At 42.2% G+C, this 22,907-nt stretch overlaps 1 protein-coding gene across 2 annotated transcripts in view; it reads left to right on the forward strand.

The window, feature by feature from the left end:
- The window catches only part of dnah5 (dynein, axonemal, heavy chain 5), a 343,383-nt gene that overhangs the window by 197,915 nt on the left and 122,561 nt on the right, over window positions 1-22,907 (forward strand). For both annotated transcript variants that reach the window (XM_043689617.2, XM_087987009.1), the window contains 7 exons: window positions 8,709-8,913; window positions 10,017-10,159; window positions 13,802-13,936; window positions 15,737-15,859; window positions 17,176-17,389; window positions 17,523-17,746; window positions 18,958-19,156. In XM_043689617.2, coding sequence (XP_043545552.2) covers window positions 8,709-8,913; window positions 10,017-10,159; window positions 13,802-13,936; window positions 15,737-15,859; window positions 17,176-17,389; window positions 17,523-17,746; window positions 18,958-19,156 — 1,243 coding nt within the window. The remainder of the gene's footprint in view (window positions 1-8,708; window positions 8,914-10,016; window positions 10,160-13,801; window positions 13,937-15,736; window positions 15,860-17,175; window positions 17,390-17,522; window positions 17,747-18,957; window positions 19,157-22,907) is intronic.

Raw genomic sequence — 22,907 nt, forward strand, 5'->3', positions numbered from 1 at the left:
CAGTCTGTAGAGTGAAAGAGGAGTTGTTCAGTTTTGGTTCAGACATAGGATCATAGAATCCCTAAAGTGTGGAAACAGGCCCTTCAGCCCAACAAGTCCACACTGACCCTCCAAAGAATAACCCACCCAGACCTGTTCTCCTACCCTATTACTCTACATTTGCCCCTGACTAATGCCTAATCACTTGCACATCTCTGAACACTATGGGCAATTTAGCTCAGCCAATTCACCTAACCTGCACATCTTCAGACTGTGGGAGGAAACTGGAGCACCCGGAGGAAGCACACACAGACATGGGGAGAATGTGCTAACTCCACATTGACAGTTGCCTGAGGCTGGAATTGAACCCGGGTCCCTGACACTGTGAGGCAGCAGTGCTAACCACTGAGTCACTGTGCTGCCCCAGTCAGGTAGAGGCAGGGAGATATTGGTAGATGAAAGTCATTTCAGGGAAGAATTGGAGAGTCCTCAGATATTCTTGATGGAGAGAGGATCTCTATCCTCATTGAGTCACATCTCCCTCACATTGCACAATAATTTCTTTACATCTCATCACTTGCTCCAAATAAAAAAAAAGTTACTTGAAACCCATATGGGTTCTAGCCATGCTTTCCTTTATCTTTGATAAGAGGAGCATTCTTTGTTCCTGTCCATCTTTGGACCACTTTCTCACAATTTCTCTCCACATGTTTCTTTTTTAATTCATTCACAGGATCAGGGCATTGCTCCTCGGCCAGCATTAATTGCCCATTGTTGTGGTTCTGTGATTGCCCATTGTTGTGATTAATTGCCTATCCCTAATTTCCCAGAGAGCAGTTAAGAGCCAACCATATTGCTGTGAATCTGGTGTGACATGTCGGCCAAACCAAGTAAGGATAGCAGATTTTCTTCTCTAAAGGACATGAGCCAGATGGGTTTTTCTGACAATTGACAATGGATTCATGGTAATCATTAGACTCTAAATTCCAGATTTTTTTGTTATTGATGTTTTTATTATTAACAACTTCATTGATGTGGACAACTTAACAACTCTGTTTTCAACGTTCACCCTTCTCTTGCCTTGACATGGTCTAATGGTGATTCTTCCCTAACTTGATTTCTTTGTCTCCATTTCTTGGCGTAGTTTATAAAGCAATGGCCCGAAATTTTTGAATGTTGGGGAGCTCATTCCTGCTGATCACAGCATTTCCACAGTGATTTAACACTCCAAAAGTCTTAATTGGGTGGAGATGGGACTTCTGCTGGTCACATGGGTGAAGGCCCTGATTCAGAGAGCTGCTAGGAGAAAGTGAGGACTGCAGATGCTGGAGAACAGAGCTGAAAATGTGTTGCTGGAAAAACGCAGCAGGTCAGGCAGCATCCAAGGAGCAGGAGAATCGACATTTCAGGTTGGGCATGAGCCTGAAGAAGGGCTCGTGCCCAAAACGTCGATTCTCCTGCTCCTTGGATGCTGCCTGACCTGCTGTGCTTTTCCAGCAACACATTTCCAGCTCAGAGAGCTGCTAATCAATCCAGTTAGCTCGAGACAAAAAAATTGTAGATGCTGGAATCCAGAGTAGCCAAGCAGGAGTCTGGAAGAACGCAGTGGGCCAGGTAGCATCAGGAGGTGGAGAATTCGACATTCAGGTATAAAGCAGCACTGCCATCCCAGTATTCTCAAGTAAAGCAGTGATCAAGGCTGGTGCTACCAGATTCTAAGCCCTGGAGTTCAAAACCAGTGTCACGACAGAAGTGGAAAGTGGGAGAAGATTTAAGGGTCCTGATGAAGAGGCCAGTGGGAATAATGCATCTGCTGCAGGACAGATCTGAAAGTAGTAAATGGGAAGGCGATGGCCAAGTGACATTAGCACTGGACTATTAATTTAGAGACCAAGAACCAGTGGTGGACTGAGAAAGCTAAGGAAATGCAACTCCTTGTTGACACCCACCACACCCAGGGTTTCTTCAGTGGCTGCAAGGAAAGAGATGAACTGAACACATTGGCCTCAAACTGGCGCAGGATCAAGACGAAATTCTTTTCAGCGACAGAGATAACGTCAGCCTCTGATGGAGAGAACACTTCAAAGAACTCCAAAACTTTCATGCAGTCATTGACGAAGACATGTTTAAGGAAATCCACCAACTCCCGATCAAAGATAACCTTGGACTTGCATCTAGTGTGGGAGAAGTTGAAGCCACCATTCAACGCATGAAGAAAGGAGAAGCCGCAGGGGTAGATGGGATCCCAAAAGGAATTTTCAGACTTGGAGGAGCAGAACTTACCTGTCATCTCCATCAACTCTTCCTGAAAATCTGGCTCAAAGAAGAAATGTCTAATGATTTGATGGATCCTACCATCGCCAATTTCTTTAAGAAAGGAGACAAAGTGACTTTTGAGAATTTCTGAGGAAAGTCTCTACTCTAGGACACTGGGAAGGTCAACTCCCAAGGCCTCACAAGGTGCCTTCTCCCAATATCTGAGGAGATGATTCCTGAAAGACAGTGTGGTTTCCAACCAAACCATGGAGCTATGGTTTTCATTGCTCAGCCTTCATTAAATGAAACCAGGTGTACAGACTAGCAAAGAAACTTCAACGCAAACTGAAATACCTAGTAGAAGACTCACACCACTCCACCCAGGAATTCTTGAACAACATCAAAGACCCCAAGGTAGAGGATGACGAGGTCATGGTTTCCTTCGATGTTACGGCCCTATTCACATCAATAAACATCACCCTAGCCACAGAAACACTGGACTCACTGCTAGATGAGCCAAGGACACAAACACTAGACAGCACTTACTCCATCAGCAAGGACAGCATCCTCACACGAGTAGACCTGTGCCTCACAACCCACTTCACCTTCAATGACAAGACCCACAAACAAATCAATGGTACGCACATGGGATCACCAATATCAGGATTCTTGGCAGAAGCGATGATGCAATGAACAGCCCTCCCCATGATCAAGCCCAAGCTTTGGGTTCATTATGTGGATCGCGCCTTTGTCATCACGAAATGGAACAAATTAGAAGAAACCCATAAACACATAAAGAACATCATTACTGATGTAAAGTTCATCAAAGAGGAAGAGAACAACAACAGATTCCCCTTCCTTGATGTCACAGTAGAACGAAAGCCAATGGAGAACAGCAGACCAGCATCTATGAGAAAGTGACTCACACAGACCAGATACTCAACTACAGGAGCAATCATCCCAACACCCACAAACGGAGCTGCATCAGGATATTATTTAAACGAGCCACAACACACTGCAGCACTCAGGAACTACAAGAAGCCAAAGGAAAGCACCAATACAACATAATCAAGAACAACGGGTACCCAATGAGCACAATCTGCCGATTCTTACACAACAAACCTTAACAAGATGACACAACACACCCAGAGAGTCTAGCCACACTACCATACATTAAAGACATCTCGGAGATGACGATCAGACTACTCTGGCCCCTTGGCATCATGATATCCCACAAACCACCCACCACACTGAAACAGCTCCTGATGAATTTGAAGGACCCTGTACCAACAACCAGCAAATGAATGTCATATACAAAATACCCTGCCTAATGAAGGGCTTTTGCCTGAAACGTCGATTTTCCTGCTTCTCGGATGCTGCCATTACATTGGACAGACAGGCAGGAAGCTAGCCACCAGGATAACCAAGCATCAACTAGCCACCAAAAGACATGACCAACTATCACTAGTATCCTTACATACAGACGATGAGGGACACCACTTCGACTGGCACAATATAACCATCCTGGGACAGGTCAAACAAAGACATAGATGGGAATTCTGAGAGGCCTGGCATTCAAACTGTAACATCATCAACAAACACATCAATTTGGACCCCATTCACCAACCTCTCAGAAAAAGAACTGGACGTGATATCACCCACCACAACAGACTAAGACAGATAAATAGAAAGTGGGACAAAATACCAGCACTTCAACGGAGACTCACTGATGATGTTACCTAGCATGGTGACGAAACGTCTGGGAACAAATCTTCCAGCTCAGTGAGCAAACTTACAATCTAAGCTAGGCTTTTAATTCAGTCAGTTGGGAAGTACCATGGAAGAGCTGTTCAGTGAAATTCATCAATGTGCTCTGTCTCCTTTGTGACAAGGTGTTGGTAACAGTCCTCACTATTGGTAATATGAGAGAATCATTTGAAGTCAAGACAGAGGTCAAACATGGATGTGCCATTGCCCCCACCCTTATCTCAATTTTCATCACCACTGTTTTTCATCCTGGAAAGGACAAGCATCCTGTTGGTGTGACATGATCTCAAGGATGGATGGAAAAGCTTTCGACCTTAACAGGTTGAAATCAAAGAAGGAAATGCCACTGGCCTTGCTTGTGGGACTTCAGCATGTGAATGGCAATTCCAGCTTTGCTTTCTCAGAAGGGAATCTTCAAGCCTCACCTAATACCTTCACAAAGTACACCAAAGAATTGATCTCGGCCTCATCCTCAAGAAGACTCAAGTTCCTGTCTCTCCTTCCATTAAGATCAATGAAGAAACCCTTCTAAACTTGGGACTATTTCTATTACCTGGGAAGCTACCTCTCATCTAAGGCTGACATCAATGGATACAATGCTGGGTCTCTGCAACCTGCAGATGCTGAAAGATGACAGCCTTTGAGCCCGTGATCTCTGTCCTCATACCAAGCTCCTTGTGTACACAGCAGTCATCCTTCTACTCTTCTCTCTGGCTCAGATACTTGGATGATGTATGGATGCCACCTCAAGGAATATTTGAGATGTTCTTGGCATCAGCTGGGAGGACAGGTGTACCAACATCAGTGTCCTTGAAGCAGCCTGTACCAGCCACATTGAGGCCAAGATCATCCAAAAGGAACTCTGTTGGGCTGGCCATGTGCTTAGGATGTCTGATTTCCAACTGCAAAAGCAAATCGTTTTCAACCATCTGGAGGAAGGCAATCGAACAAGAGCACAAAGTTAGCATTTCAAAGACTCCCTGAAGGCTTCTGTCAAGAAATGTTACATAGATGTCAGTGCATGGGAAATCTTCATTAGAAGAAACTGACTTGGAGGAAGCTCCTTTGTGAAGGGACACAATTCTTTGAAAACACCCACTGGCAACAGAGAGCGCAGAAAAGGAACTGGAGAAAGGAATGTCCATGATTTCAAGGCCAAGGACCAGTTTAATCTCCTGGAAACACCTGCCAAATGTTTGATCAGGAATGTGGCTCTAGGCTCAGGTTCATCAGCCACGTGAGAACCCACAGACCCAAGGCCAGTGACACAGAGTTCCCCACATGAACGATCATATTCACTAGCAATTGCCGCTGACAATTAATCCAGCACCCTGTTCTGGGGACCTGGGTTTGGGTCCTGCTGGGCTGATTGTGGAATTTGAATATAATTTATTGAAAAATCTGGAATTAAGAGTCTAATGAGGATCATGTGACCAAAGTTGATTGTCAGAACAACCCATCTGGATCACTAATGTCCTGTAGGGAAGGAAACTGTCATCCCTACCTGGTCTGACCAATATGTGTCCAGGAAAATCCAAACCAGCAGCAATATGGTTCACTCTCTGGGCAATTAATGTTGGTCCAGCCAACCAATAATGTGAATTATTCTTTTTTCAAAACTCCCCATTCTGTCAATTTCTCTGCTTCTATTATATCTGTTCTGGTGACTTCTTTCTACCATGAATGATGGTGTATTTGACTATATGATTTGCCAAGCTTGGCCCCATGCCCTGAATTCTCACAATTATTGTCCAGTAAAAAGCCTCAAATGCCAAGTGGATTTCCCTTCTTGAAGTCTAATCCTTGTGTACTTGTTTTATTACCATATTCTTTTGCCTTGTATCCATCTCCTTTACCCTTTTAATCTTTCGTGTCTTCATTATCACATGTCATTTCTTTCATTCTTTTTATTCTCTCTCCAGGTCTTGAGACTTGCTTTAAACATAACATTTTCCAGTTCTGTTAAATCTGTTTCTTTCACCACAAATGTACCTGTCCTACCGTGTATTTTCAGCCCTTTTAGTTTGTGTTTATGATTTCCGTAATCCACAGCATTTAACTTCCTTTAAGGTGTTTTAAGTATTTGACACAGATCAATGAATCAAGCCAGCCAGTTATATTTTTAGCATCTGAGATCATTGACATCCTAAACTAATAGTTTTTGTTCCTGGCTGTGACCAGGGTGAAGAAATGGGTCAGATCCGTGAGGAGAACAGGATGAATTATTCCTTATCATCTTTGATGGACAGCTGTGTGGCCCGCAGCTTATATTTAATGGTTTTTGCTCAGCAACCTAATCAGTCAATCAGGAGGGACAATGAGCTGTTTCAGCAGCTTTATGATAGTATTTTAGTTTGTGAAAAGTCAGCACAGCAATCAGTTGTATAATAAGCCATGGCACAGGAAACGCATCTTTGTAATTTTAATATTTCAAGATGAATAGTAGAGACAGTAAGTCTTAAGTACATTGTTAAGACTCAGTAAAATTACCATTTGGTTTATAGTCTCATACATGATCTGAATTTATATATTCAACATGCCACCAAAAGTCAGGAAGGTACTTATATGAGGAGTTTCAACTCCCCCAACATTAATTGCGATAGACTAGTATAAAGGGTTTAGAGTGAGCAGATTTCTTGAAATGTATTCATAAGAGCTTTTATATCAAGATGTAGAAGGTCATGTAAGTGACAATGCAGTGCTGGACCTAATCCAGGACTGATGTTTGAAGTCACAGTAATGGAACATTTTAGTGATGGTTACCACAACAGTGTACTTTTTAAGTTTGTTATGGAAAAGGAAAAAGATGATCTGCAAAAATGGATTTTGAATAGGGGTAAGGCAGATTTTATTGAAGTAAGGCTAGATCTTGCCAAAGTAGACTCAGATCAGCTACTTCAGGGTAAGACTACAGCAGAACAGTGGGAGACTTTCAAAAAGGAATTGTGGGGAGTACAGGCCAAACGTGTGCTGCCTTCTTGAATTGCTGCAGTCCATGTGTTGTCGGTAGATCTACAATGCCCTACTGGAGGGAATTCTAGGATTTTGCCCTTGCTAAGTGTGAGTTGACTTTGGATGAAATGAAAGTAAGATATATAGAAGGGTCCCAGGAATGGAGGGATCTTGGGGTATTCGCTCAGGAAGCCCTGAAAGTGGCAGGTCAAGTTAATAAGGTGGTTAAGAAAGCATAGGAGACATTTGCTTTGTTCATTCTGTTGTGGCACAGGTTTTAAGAGCTTGGGGGAGTAATGTTGCATTTGTACAAAATTTTAGATCGGTCACAGCTGGAGTATTGTGTGCCATTCTGGTCTCTGCTCTATAGAAAGGGTGTGATTATACTGGAAGAGTTGCAAATGAGATTCACCAGGATATTACCTGGGATGGAGCATTTGAGCTATAAAGAGAGGCAGGATAGGCTTGGGCTAGTTTCTTTAAAGCAGAGAAGGCTGAGGGGTGACCTGAGGTTTGAGGTTATAAGATTGAGGGGCATAGACAAGGTGAATAGAAAGCACTGTACCTCTTAATTGAAGGATCACTAAGCGTGGGGGTGGCAATAGTTTTAAGATGAAGGACAGAAGGATTGGAAGGGATATAAGGAGGGCAAGAGAGGTGGAAAACCTCACAAGCTTTAAAAAGTACATGTGCACTTGAAATATAACATTTAAGGGTTTGGGCTCAGTGCTGTGAAGTGGGTTTGGTGTAGATAGGTCAGTGAAGACTGAAGGGCCAAAGTGCCTGTTTTGATTCGAACAAGTTTAATTTGTAAAATGTTGGTTGAATAGCCAACATTTTCCAACAATACCATCCTTGGGAGATCATTGAGAATGTTGATGAAGTATGTATGTTGTAAGGCGTAACATGCATCAGCCATACTGTGTCACATTGAATGTAATTTACTGGTCACGACAATGGGTCAGCTTATTGCCTGAAGAGCCAGGCTGTGCCTCATCTCGGCTATTTCCAGAGGTATGGCAGGATTAAATCCTAATTAGGCCTATTGGTGGCTGGGTTTGTGGCTCCTGGAGAGCAGCTGTCCTGTCACCTGAAACAGCTGGCCAGCAGAGGCTACAACTCCTCAGCACTGATGGTGCCATCAGGAGTGTTACAGCAGTCAGGCCAAAGAGCAAGGTTCTTGATGAAGCCTTTTTTTTGAAATGTAGTTAAGTGGAGCAAGGTTGCAGTCCAGTGAAGGTGTTTTTGGCAACAGTGGCAGGGAAACTAGTATAAAGGGTAGCGGTAGTCTTTCTGCAGGACCTTACTCCTGGCAGGTCTCTTTGTTGAGTACAGGGTGCCTAACAAGGAGGGAATCTCCTCACCCCCAGACTACAGGATGCTCACCAGGGTTCAGATAGCAGTTTGCCTCCAGTCTCTGTCCAGTGTAGATCATGGCTCAATTGTTGTCTCGGTGCCAAACTTATTTGTAAGTTAAAGGCTGTCAGGAAAGCAACAGGCAGTCTTCTGCAGCCTTCCTACTGCATAATGTGGCCCATCTCCAACTCATCTACCCAGCACTCCCAGGAGGAGCCTTACATTGTGTCAATTATGTGTTTCAGGAGTCTCAGGTAATCAAAATTGCAAATGTGTGCTTTGTTATTGACTAACCGATCACATGTAAATGTCACAGATTTATGTGTTGTGTAGAAACTATGTGACAGTAAAATGTTTTGTACTCAATATGGTAACTTGTTGATTATCCTCTTTTTCAGGAGCAAGGTGGAGAAGTGACTCGGGAACATTTGGAAAGGTTGTATGTATTCTCACTGATGTGGAGTATAGGGGCCTTATTGGAATTAGAGGACAGACGGAAAATGGAGCGCTGGCTACGGACACATGAGACTATTATGCTAGATCTGCCATGCATCCCTGAGGAGAGTGAAGACACAATGTTTGACTATTTTGTCCATTTTGATGGTCAGTACCAAGCTAATGTGGTCAATGAACAACTCTAGTTAGAGTACTGGCTAGGGCATTTTCAAATACTGACTCTCTGACGTGAAAATGAGTAGAAGAGTTGACATAGCGGATGTTTGTTTACATTCTGAAGAAAATGTAAGTATTCTAGGTTAGGCAAATGCAACTAATTAACTGTAATCTGCAGCAAACACTGACTGGTTTTGATTTGAAATTTATTTGCATATACTTTGCAACCATGAAACCTCTTTTTGAGTAACCTGCAGCTGAAGGAGATTTCGCATTTGACACTCTTCTGGATTGCCATCAACAGCATTCCCTTATCTGATAACAAACAGTGGACCAAATCTAGTTGAAATTTACCACGGAAAATGCAGAGATCAAATGAGGTTTAAACCCTGAGTTTAACCTGGTGGCAGGGTTGCAAATGGGAAAAGCAAATAAAATAAATTTTAAACCTTGGACCCCATTGTCATGTTCCAACACTGGTGTCCAAACCTGCGGTGAGAACTGAGAGGGCAGGCAAGTGAATTAATCATTGTAGTGAGAAACGACTGCTAGAGACTGGAGTGAATGATTCCCATCATGCGTTAGGTCATGAGAGTGGTGGGGTTTTCCGTAGGCAATTGTTAGTAAATACAGCAGTGTGCACGTACACTTCAGAGAGAGAGAAAATGCTCACCACACACTGTCTTTTTCAAATCATTAAAATTGTTCAATAGTTCATTTCTTAGGGCAGTGTGCTGACCAATCAGAGTCAACTTGTCAGGTTTAAAATTTAAACTAAGCTTGGCAATTAATTATCATTAATGACAAGTTCTCCATCAGTCCATGACAAGTTCTCTATCAGTCACAGTCCACTCAGCAAGCTCCTCTCATGCAACACAAATATTGGTTTTCCCCTTGAATGGGTATTCCTCTGAATTGTCCTGATGAGTGCAAGATGAAAAGCTTTGTCAAAATGTGTCTTTTCTCATCGATGTTCAAGTTCAGAACTACCGAATGATAGTGATTAAAATGAACAAAGCTGTTCAATTCCAAAGAAAGCTGTGAAATACTTGTTTTCAGCGAATAGTAATTAACACTCTCTATGTTTTAACCAGGAACGTGGTTGCATTGGAGCACAAATGTCGATGAATACATCTATCCCACTGACTGCAATCCAGAATATGGCTCGATTCTTGTGCCTAATGTAGATAATGTGAGGACAAATTTCCTCATCCATACAATAGCCAAGCACGGAAAGGTAGGGTAACTTCACAAAATACTAATTTATTCTTTACTGTTCTGGGCGGTAATTAATCAATTACGGTGGATAACCAATTGAAACATTTGCGCTCCTTGTGTGCTTTGCAATTTTTGTCAAATTGTTTGTTAACACTTTTAAAGAATATAGCAAGAATAGCATTTATTGCTCATCTCTAGCTGAGCTCAAGTAGAGGATGGTGAGCTTTTTTTCTTGAGCCACGATTTTTGTGGTGAAAGTATTTTTTTTATAATATATTTTTATTAAGAAAAAATAGATTTTTAAATATTACAACAAATACAAAACAATGCAATTCAAAACAGTACAAAAATAGCACAAAACTAAACCCAAAAAATTAAAAAAATTCCCCAACCCACCCTCCTGTATGAATGTATAAACATATATAGAGAAACGTAAAATTAAAAAAAACCTAAACTAGCTATTTAACTAAATAAATAAATACCTAACAACAAACAAATAAATAGTAATAACACAGCCCAGCCAAACAAAATACTCATACATTCACAGTTCCTCCTCCCTGGATATTGGACTTATGAAACACAATCGTTACGGCTATATAAAAGCCCTTGTTAGTGTGGCAGATAAATCTGTGTCCAGGTATTTCAAAAAAGGTTGCCATGTCATGTAAAAATTCTCAGTTTTGTGGTGTACCATACTTGTGAGAAAGTCCAGGGGAATATGCTCCATTACAATCTTCCGCCAACTCGACAGGCCTGGGGGGGGTTTTCTGATATCCAACCTAGCAAGATATTCTTCCTTGCACAGAATGTAAGAGTATTGATAAGCTTTTTCTTATGCGCGTCTGCAGGAAATACAATGGGTAGGCCCAAAAGGAGTGAAATAGGGTCCTTCTCCACCCCTACACCTAAAATCCTCTCCATTGCACCCACCACAGCGCTCCAATATGTTTGAAGCCTGTCACAAGACCAAAGACAATGGGTAAGAATACCTGTACAGACCTTGCACTTGGGACCTGCTGAAGATACCCCTGGTTTAAATTTTGACAAACGGTCTGGGGCTAAGTGGACCCTGTGGAGAATCTTCAACTGTAAAGCATGGGTCTATTGCAAATTGATATCTTCCTGTGGTGAAAGTATTTTAATACTCTTTTGAGCAGGAAGTGTCAGAATTTGGGATGGTGTGTAATTTGGAAGGTAAGTTGAAAGTGATGGTGCTCCCATACACCTGCTGCTCTTGTCCTTCTAGATGTAGCTGGTGTCATTCTAGAAGATCATGTCAAAGAGGCCTCAGTGAGCTGTGACCTGTTTTGCATCCTGTAGTTCATACACACAAATTCATCGATGGTGGAAGGAGTGCATTTTTAAGCAGATAGATAGATTCCAATTAAGTCCTGGATTATGTTAAATTTACTGACTGTTGCAGCTGCACCCATCAGGGCAAGTGGAGGTTATTCCATTATACTCCACCTTGGCCTTGTTGATGATGAAGAAGCTTTGAGGAATCGTGAGGTGATTCACTTGCTACAGCGTACCCAGTCTGTAGACACACCAAGCTGAATCTGAAAGGAGTGTGAGTGATGTGTGCTATGGCAAGATGTGGGACCGAATCAGTAGCGAGATGACATTTGACTGGGAATAATGCTCATTAAATGTCCTGTTAACACCATAACTTAATATTCAGCCTCAAATCTTAGCAAACTCACCAAAAAAGCTTGATGATGGAGGGAAAATGTGACAATGAAGCCAGAGTGAAGTGCCTGGTGGATTCAGTTTGCCATTTGCTCTGAAAAAACTCAATGTTCAAAACCGAGCACCAACATCTCGGGGCATGCTTCATCTCACTAGCCACATGCACCCATGGACATTGACACCCAACACTTCTGCACTTCCGTGCTGCACCTTGGACTGCACCAGCCGCTGTAGTGTATTGCTGTACTTGAGGATATGCACCCAGCTCCTGGGATGGACCTGCCTGAATCTCTGGGCTGTTCACGTACTCTCATTGTGCTCACTCACTCTGAGTCATAGGATCCCTACAATGTGGAAGCAGGCCATTCGAAATATCGAGTCCTCACCAATCCTCCAAAGCGCATCCCACCCTATCCCTCTAACCCTGCATTTCCCGTGGCTAGCCCACCTAGCTTGCACATCCCAGGACACTATGGGTAATTTAGCATGGGCAGTCCACCTAGCCTGCACATTGTTGGGCTGTGGGAGGAAACCAGAGCATCAGAGGAAACCCACGCAGATGCGGGGAGAATGTGCAATCTCCACACACACAGTTGCCGAGGCTGGAATCAAACCTAGTGTACAATTGGATATATCACTGCTGTCTTGCCATGCCATTTTACACAAACCCAGGACCTTTGTCATAATTATCAGCTGGCCTCAAACATAGAATCATAGAGGTCTACAGCATGGAAGCAGGCTTTTCAGCCCAGCTTGTCCATGCTAGCCAGCTTTCGCAATTTAAACTAGTCCCATTTGGTTCATATCCCTCTGCAACTATCCCATCCATGTGCCTGTATAAATATTTCTTAAATGGGGAAATTGCTGAGGGGTTCGTAGCACAGTAAGTCAAGGACTGTCTCCAATAATAGTTCATGCCTTGCTTCTGGCAGTCAGAGTAAGGATCCTCTGCTGATAAAGGGTGAGGAGCTGAATGATGGGCAACATGCCATCTGTCTTCATTCTTTCTGTCCTATTGTCGGCAGTTTTCCCTGTGAAATGCGAGAGAGGCTGGTACTACAGGTAGGCGTTTAGCATGTTTGCCTTCATTGCTCAGATCTTTGAGTATAGGAGTTGGGACATCATGCTGAGGTTGTACAGGACATTAATGAGGCGTCTTCTAGAGTACTTTGTGCAGTTCTGGTCACCCTTCTATTAAATTGGAGAGAGTTCAGGAAAGATTTGCTCGGATGTTGCCAGCAATGGAGGGTTTGAGGTATAAAGATAGGCTGGGACTTTTCTCACTGGAGTGTAGGAGATTGCGGGATGATCTTAACGAGATTTATAAAATCATGAGGGGCATAGATCAGGTGAATAGTGAGGATCTTTTCCCTAGGGTGGGATAGTTCAAAATGAGGGAGCATATTTTTAATGTGAGAGGAGAAAGATTTAAAAAGGACATGAGGGTTAACTTTTTTCCACTTGGAGTGTATAAAATGAACTACCAGAAGTGGGGCATGCAGGTACGGTTTGGGAATTTGGTTGGCGTATGAATTGAATCGAAGGGTCTTTTTCCATGCTGTATAACTCTATGATTCTTTGAATCTATAACTCAAACTTAACCAATAAAATGTAAGATTCAGCTCGCCATCTATATAACTAGTCCATTTGAATTTCCAGTCAGTGGCAAATCCAGAATTTGAATGAGATGTTCAGTGATGCTAATGTGATCAAGGGGGGGGACACTTGAACATCATCACCATCCAACAATTCTGTGGTGGCAATTCTGTTTGCCATCATCGACATAAGCCTGAATGGAGTTGAGCACAATGAGAGCACGTGAGCAGCCCAGAGATTCAGTTTGAGGAATTGCAAATGGGTACTGAGCATTGCGATTCAAACAGTCAAAATATCGACCACAGGTATGTTTCACTGTTACACTAAAACCTGTGTTTAAGATTGTGCTGATTATATCTCTGTACTTTTCTCATAGGCTGTATTGCTGATTGGTGAACAAGGCACTGCCAAAACAGTGATCATCAAAGGATTCCTGTCAAAATATGACCCGGAGTCTCATATGACCAAAAATCTCAATTTTTCATCAGCAACAACTCCACTAATGTTTCAGGTCAGAAACAATTTCATATTTGGTCGCCTTGTGCTACAAGTAATCATAATTCACTGTCTTAATATTAAAGAATTAACAAACCAAATGGTTGGGAATACATTTGTATTTGTTGTAGTTGTATGCAGAAGTGGAATAGTTTTTTATATTACTTTTCAATACATTATTTCATACTACTGCTTTCTTTATCAAGTCCCTTTCCCCATAATATACACATTACCTAGAGGAGTGAGATGATTGCAGATCTCTGAAAAATGTAAAAATGGTGCATTTAACTTTACTGGCAGAGTTTTACAAGTAGTGGTGTTTCCTGCCCAGGGAAGCCACTCAGCAAGGCATTCCTGCAGATGCTGACTGTCCTACAAACATTAGGTAAAAACAATGACTGCAGATGCTGGAAACCAGATTCCGGAATAGAGTGGTGCTGGAAAAGCACAGTAGTTCAGGCAACATCCGAGGAGCAGGAAAATCGACCTTTCGGGCAAAAGCACTTCATCAGGAATACAGCTGTATTCCTGATGAAGGGCTTTGCCCGAAATGTCGATTTTCCTGCTCCTCAGATGCTGCCTGAACTACTGTGCTTGTCCTACAAACATTTAATGCCCTGTGGAATTCCATCCTTCGCTCTGGAGGCTATAGCACCTCAGATAGCTCAATAGTTCCAGCAGCACCACCAAGAGCAGTGACCAATGCTGGGACTATAAATATTGCACCAGTCTAGGCCAAATGGGGAGACATACCAGAGTTGAGGTGAGGTGCTAGAGGGGCACCTGAAGTGAATGAGGGCCAGTGATGGAGATGCAGCCCTCCTTCATTTCACTCAAGTTGATCTACCAGGTTTGCCCAGTGTTACTCCCCCTTCATCAAACTCTTCCCACTGGCCAGAAAATTCCCTCTGGTCAATATTGGGTCAACTGGGGGTGACGATGGATGTACCACCTGAGGGCCCCTGCTTCTCGCTCTTCTCTCCCCTTTCCCCCCCCCAAGGAAATGAAAGACCCCCTCAAGGAATTGTATGTGCTTCTCCCACCTGTAAACCTCCTGCAGGAGACTATAAAAGTCTGTCCAAGGCATATTTTTCAAAGGAAGTGGGAGTGCAGTACTGCTGTCAGGCAGTGCAGCTTGTAGTACTTTGTTAACTTCAAACCCAAATATACAGTTTGCTGGATTTTTCAGACAGCTCTGTTTTGATGGGTGGAGATGTGCTGAATAAGGAGTCTGCTCTTCATCGCTTGTGACAGTATTCATGGCAGTTACCTTTTGAGGCTCAGGCTCATTCTAGGGTGTCTCATGGGATAACAGCAAAATTGGCCAATCTGCACTTCAAACCACAAACATTTTCTGCTGCTTGAGAGAGTGCTGCCTATTTTCCAACTGGTAGAATTCCTCATAATCCAGGGCAATATTAACATTCAGTTGGAACTTACATTATGTGTGTGTTTTTTGTCCCATGCTCAAATGGTTGCAGAGTTCTGTCTGACAAAATACTGGATCAAGCAGGTGTTAACTACGGATTAATTATGTAAAATGATAAGCATGCCTGTCTTTTGGTTAAAATCATAGAAATGTAGTTCCAGATTTTCTGGTAATGAGGTACATTTGAACTAAATTATAATGCAGCTTAGAAACCTAGCAGGATGGGTGAAGTTTGTCCTTAATTTTCAGCTGATTTAATATTGATAAAAACAATTGAAAATATACAATGTCTTGCTTAAAAATAAAATTCATGGCAAAGTATCAATTATAATTGCATAAAATATAATGGAAGAGCATGAATAATTTCATATTGACTTTGTGTTGCAGCGCACAATTGAGAGTTATGTTGATAAACGTATCGGTACGACATATGGTCCACCTGCTGGGAGAAAGATGACTGTTTTCATTGATGACATTAATATGCCTGTTATTAATGAATGGGGAGATCAGGTAAATAAATAAAATTTCTTGTTGCTCATTTTAAACCTTAAAACAGTGTATAGCAGTTTGTCAACCTACGGAAACTATGACCCTAATGGTTTGTGGAAGTACAGAACTTTGTTTGTGGCTGCGAAGCATGGATGTCATGACACTCAGATGTCCTACTGAATTTAATTGCTACACTGATCCCCAAAATTTGGAAGCTTTGAGGCACTAGAGCTAGGAAGAGAAAGGGGACATTTGCTGCAAAGTGGGAGGATGGTCATTAAGTAATGTGTTTGATTGGAAACAGAATTGGCAGCTGGAGAACCTGGGAGGGATTATGGAGATGGATGTCAATTCTGCAGCATCTTTGTGGTTGCAGAGTGGCCAAATAAATCCTGTCCTTCTCCCCCACTAGCAGTACTCTGAAAAACATTCAGCAGTTTTTGTCACCTTTAGCTGTCAGGATTCCAGACCCCTTGAAAATCAAGTTCACAACTATTACATTTAAATGGCCTCCAAACTCTGCGGAATGATGACTCAGGGCTAAGGATTTTAAACCATAATTTTGGAGTTTCTGACGTTTGTTTCCTCACCTCTGAACTCCAATGTGGGACTGGGCTCCTGTAGATCAGCACCTTGCATTACAGTCTGTACTTGCTCTGCAGTTACTAATTCTCATTCCTCAGGGAGTTGCTAATTGTCCTGTTGCAAGATTTGTCTTACCAGGTCTCAAATGCTTTTCACGAGAATAGCCTTCCTTCCTGAGAATGCCCACGGAGACTATTTTTCCTGGATGGTTATAGAATTATTATCGAACCCCTAAATTAAGTCTACACCAACCCCTCTGAAGAGCATCCCACCCAGACACACTTCCTGCTCTACCCATATAACCCCACTTTTTCCATGGCTAATCTAACTAGCCTACACATCCCTGGACACTATGGGCAATCTAGCATGGCCAGTCCACCTCATCTGTACATCTTTGGACTGTGGGAGGAAACCAGAGGAAACCCACACAGACGTGGGGGGAATGTGTAAACTCCACACAGACAGTTGCTTGAGGTTGGAATCGAACCCAGGCCACTCGAGCTGCGAGGCAGCAGTGCAAGCCACTGTGCCACCCTTGGTTCTTAAGTCTTTGCTGTCCCCTACTGTTGACTGTGCTGTCTGAACAAAGTCACTATCCGTGATAGTGGTTACTTGAAAATATCCCATTCTCCTATTTTGATGTGTTTAAAAGTTCACAAAATAAAATGTTTTTTTCTCGGTTGCAGTTTAAACTCTGCATTCCTCAAATTTGCAATAAATTCCCAAGACATTTAACATTGCTCTCACTTTAGATCACCAATGAAATTGTGAGACAGCTGATGGAACAGAATGGTTTTTATAATCTTGAAAAACCAGGTGAATTCACGAACATTGCAGATGTCCAGTTCCTTGCTGCAATGATCCATGCAGGAGGAGGCAGAAATGACATACCACAGCGCTTGAAGAGGCATTTCTCAATTTTTAACTGCACATTGCCTTCAAATTCCTCAATTGATAAGATATTTGGTAAGAGCACGACTTCATATTAATTATCCCACCTTCTAACTTGTTTCAAATTGAGGAGAAATGTTCTTTGAATTCCGGAATATTATCGAAATTAATAAGCAAAACGTTTTGAGTTTGACATTTCTCTTTTTAGGTGTTATTGGCCTTGGCCACTATTGCAGGGAGCGGGGCTTCTCCACAACAGTGAGATCGCTGGTAACCAAATTGGTACCAATGACCCGCAAACTTTGGCAGATGACCAAAGTGAAAATGTTGCCTACTCCGGCAAAGTTTCATTACATCTTTAACCTGAGAGACCTCTCACGGATATGGCAGGGGATGTTGAATAGCACCTCAGAGGTTGTCAACGATGGAAGTGTGAGTATCATTTCAAAAGTGATCTCCTGTAAACTTACTTTCATTTTGGGCGAGGAGTACATCTCAGGACGCTGTGAATGTCCGAGCTATGCTTTTTTGACACTTGAATCTAACATAAAAACACAGATATGAAGTACAAGTTGTGAAGCTGAAATGTTCCACACGGGAACAATTTTTTAAAAAACGAATCTGCTATTGCTAAAAAGTATGTGCTGATTATAAACAATGACAGTCATTGCAAATTATTCAAGAAATTATATGTAGTGGGATTTTGTTCCAGCAATGAGATCTGAAAAACTAATCACTAGATCACTATATTTGAAATTCATGGATTTTAAAACAATCCACTTAAACTATGAAGTACAGGTTTGAAAAATGAATGTACCATTAGTTAGTCTTCTGGAATTTATTTGTGATTAGATTAGATTCCCTACAGTGGAAACAGGCCCTTCAGCCCAACCAGTCCACACCAACCCTCTGAAGACCATTTCCCTCTGACTAATGCACCTAATACTATGGACAATTTCTCATGGCTAATTCACCTGACGTGTACATCTTTGGATTGTGGGAGGAAACCAGAGCACCCAGAGGGGACCCACACAGACACGGGGAGAATGTGCAAACTCCACGCAGACAGTCGCCTGAGGCTGGAATTGAACCTGGGATCCTGGTGCTGTGAGACAGCAGTGCTAACCACTGAGCCACTGTGCCGCCCCAAATTTACCATGATTTTTTGAATTTAATTACAGTACTCTGATTCAAATCATTGCTGCTCAGATGTGATTTATTTGATATCGTGGTACGGAGATAATGCAGCAGCAGTAGTCTAGTATTGCAAGTGTAAACTTTGCACCGCAAACCTCACCTACTCCTTATGTTGATTTTGAACAGACACCTCTTCTCTGTTGGATGTGTACCAATGGATCATTTCATGCCACTGTATACTGAAATGAAGAAAGTGGAGTAGCTTGAACCACAACACTAACAGATAGCACTTTGAATGCAGATTACACTTTAAGCAATTTAATCTGAAGTATACTAATCTGAGCAACAGAAGCAAACCTCAATGATTATGCTCTTAGTATTATGATTTTCGCAAAGGTGAATTTAAGCAAATGATCATTATAAGTGGAAATCATTAAAAATAAATTTCACTTTATTAATTTGCATTTACTTGCTCATAAATTATTTGCTTTCTGTTGTATATTTAGGTGACTCTAAAACTGTGGAAGCATGAGTGCAGATGCGTTATATCTGATCGTTTTACCACCCAAGAGGATGTGGCTTGGTTTGACAAAACTTTAGCCAAAGTAGTTGAGAAAGAACTTCAGGAGAAAGCTCTGGCTGCAGTTGATGTCGGAGTTAATGCTTATTTTGTTGACTTCTTACGAGATGCACCTGAGTGCACAGGTAATGAAGATGTGAAACATGTAAAAGCTGGTTCATCAAGCCTATGCCATACTCACCATGAATCCCACTAAACCCCAACCTCAAATCGCTGCACTAGCATGCAAGCAACCAGCCAGCCACACAATCTCCTGAGTGAGGCAAAGATACAGAGGAAGCAAAGCCAAGACCAATTAAGAAAAAAGGTCTCTCAAAGTCATCTTGCAATCAACCTAGAAGAGTGTGGTGACTAGGAGAAACACACCTCCTAATGCTCAGCTCACTAAACATACTTGTGTCGACTAGGCTCAAATGCACCCAGTTCCTTTTTGAATGTTTGCAGTGGATTTGCACGTATTACATGCATTAAACGAATTGTTCCTTGATTGAACAATTTCCTTTGAGAAAACATCCAATCTGTGCCTACAGAACTTATGTTTATGTCCTGGGTGGGTCCTCTTGAATCTATCTGAAATAACACAGTCACTTAGACCAAATTTAATCTTTAAATAATTTAAGGAACATAATTAAATTTCCTTATCCAAGTCAATTAGGATAACTAACTCTAATGCTTATAAGCTAAGTATTGACCTAGTCCTCTGAGCCTTTCAGAAAAGGTTATGCAGACTTGAAACCCACAGCCTTAGCCTTTGACCATCCCAGCCAATATCACCCAGAAGAAGAAGAATCCAAACATGAGACATAATTAAAATCTTTTGCAAGAAAAAAAAAACTTTTTGTTTCACCCTGATGGTGTATATTTGCTTTCACAAATATGAACAGCAGAATTGAAATGTACAGTGCAGTAACTGAAAAATGCATTTCACATGGAAAGAAAGGGTTGCATCTGTTACATTGTATTTCTGCCTTATCTCCAACCAAGACTTTGAGTGTCAGAGATCTGGGTATTGGAACAGATCATTTCATCATTTATGCCTCTGGACCTCAAATAGACTCAGCATTTGGTTGGTGGAGGTATTTGTAGAGATTTAGAACATAGAACATATAACAATACAGCACAGAACAGGCCCTTCGGCCCACGATGTTGTGCCGAACATTTGTCCTAGCTTAAGCACCCATCCATGTACCTATCCAATTGCCGCTTAAAGGTCGCCAATGATTCTGACTCTGCCACTCCTACAGGCAGCGCATTCCATGCCCCCACCACTCTCTGGGTAAAGAACCTACCCCTGACATCCCCCTATTCCTTCCACCCTTCACCCTAAATTTATGTCGCCTTGTAACACTCTGTTGTACCCGGGGAAAAAGTTTCTGACTGTCTACTCTATCTATTCCTCTGATCATCTTATAAATCTCTATCAAGTCACCCCTCATCCTTCGCCGTTCCAATGAGAAAAGGCCTAGCACTCTCAACCTATCCTCGTACAACCTATTCTCCATTCCAGGCAACATCCTGGTAAATCTCCTCTGCACCCTCTCCAAAGCTTCCACATCTTTCCTAAAGTGAGGCAACAAGAAGTGCACACAGTACTCCAAATGTGGCCTAACCAAAGTCCTGTACAGCTGTAACATCACTTCACGACTCTTGAATTCAATCCCTCTGCTAATGAACGCTAATACGCCATAGGCCTTCTTACAAGCTCTACCCACCTGAGTGGCAACTTTCAAAGATCTATGAACATAGATCCCAACATCCCTCTGCTCCTCCACCTTACTAAGAACCCTACCGTTAACCCTGTATTCCGCATTCTTATTTGTCCTTCCAAAATGGACAACCTCACACTTGACAGGGTTGAACTCCATCTGCCACTCCTCAGCCCAGCTCTGCATCATATCCAAGTCCCTTTGCAGCCGACAAGAGCCCTCCTCACTATCCACAACTCCACCAATCTTCGTATCATCTGCAAATTTACTGACCCACCCTTCGACTCCCTCATCCAAGTCATTAATAAAAATTACAAACAGCAGAGGACCCAGAACTGATCCCTGTGGAACTCCACTTGTAACTGGGCTCCAGGCTGAATATTTACCATCTACCACCACTCTGAGTTCGACTGGTTAGCCAGTTTTCTATCCAACAGGCCAAATTTCCCTCTATCCCATGCCTCCTGACTTTCCGCATAAGCCTACCATAGGGAACCTTATCAAATGCCTTACTAAAATCCATGTACACTACATCCACTGCTCTACCCTCATCCACATGCTTGGTCACCTCCTCAAAGAATTCAATAAGACTTGTAAGGCAAGACCTACCCTTCACAAATCCGTGCTGGCTGTCCCTAATCAAGCAGTGTCTTTCCAGATACTCATAAATCCTATCCCTCAGTACCCTTTCCATTACTTTGCCTACCACCGAAGTAAGACTAACTGGCCTGTAATTCCCGGGGTTATCCCTATTCCCTTTTTTGAACAGGGGCACAACATTCGCCACTCTCCAGTCCCCTGGTACCACTCCCGTTGACAGTGAAGACGAAAAGATCGTTGCCAACGGTTCTGCAATTTCCTCTCTTGCTTCCCACATAATCCTAGGATATATCCCGTCAGGCCCGGTGGACTTGTCTATCCTCAAGTTGTTCAAAATGTCCAACACGTCTTCCTTCCTAACAAGTATCTCTTCTAGCTTACCAGTCTGTTTCATACTCTCCTCTTCAACAATACTGTCCCTCTCGTTTGTAAATACTGAAGAAAAGTACTCATTCAAGACCTCTCCTATCTCTTCCGACTCAATACACAGTCTCGCACTACTGTCCTTGATCGGACCTACCCTCGCTCTCGTCATTCTCATGTTTCTCACATATGCATAAAATGCCTTGGGGTTATCCTTGATCCTATCCGCCAAAGATTTTTCATGCCCTCTCTTAGCTCTCCTAATGCCTTTCTTCAGCTCCCTTCTGGCTATCCTGTATCCCTCCAATGCTCTGTCTGAACCTTGTTTCCTCAACCTTATGTAAGTTTCCTTCTTCCTCTTTACAAGACATTCAACCTCCCTCATCAACCAAGGTTCCCTCACACGACCATCTCTTTCTTTCTTTTAAAAACGCTAGCTCTCCAAAAAGGGAACCTGCAGGAGCAAGGAGATGAGGGAAAAATAAAACTGACTTTTTGGGAGGCCTCAGACAACCGTTACTCATTAGGTTACCTCTGCTCTACTTTCTTCCAGGCCGGGATAAGTCCAACCGGAGGAGTCAGTTCTGGCATAATTTGTGGAAAACAAGCTGGGCAGTAATAGGGGATATCAATGGGAGAACATTTTGGTCATAATTCTGTAAGATAGGTATGTGTAAGGACAAATACTGTGCAAGACTAGATGTTTTAGATTTGAAAAAATACCGATTTTAATAAACAGTTGTGATTTGGCAAACTTAGACGAGAAAAAGGTACTTAAAGGTAAGTTAATGTCAGAACAATAAGAGACATTCAAAAGGAGTAAGAGAATATTTCTACAAGGAATTGTAGGATTACTATATACAGACTTATTGCATATCAACACAAATATTGACTAATACTGGCAAGAAGGAAAGCTAAACTGAAAGCTCAATGCTGTAGAAAACCTAGAAGAGTATATGATTTGGAGATGCTGGTGTTGGACTGGGGTGTACAAAGTTAAAAATCACACCATACCAGGTTATAGTCCAACAGGTTTAATTTGAAACACTAACTTTCGGAGCGCCGCTCTTTCATCAGGTGATGAAGGAGCGGCACTCCGAAAGCTAGTGCTTCCAATTAACCTGGTGTTGTGTGATTTTTAACTTAAAAGAGTGTAGACAGTGCATAGGTCAAACTAAAAAAAGAAATAGCACAAATAAGGAGAAGG

This window comes from Chiloscyllium plagiosum, unplaced genomic scaffold (assembly GCF_037043375.1).
Source record: "Chiloscyllium plagiosum isolate Xiang-an unplaced genomic scaffold, Cpla_swu_hap1 HiC_scaffold_5, whole genome shotgun sequence".
NCBI lineage: Eukaryota > Metazoa > Chordata > Chondrichthyes > Orectolobiformes > Hemiscylliidae > Chiloscyllium > Chiloscyllium plagiosum.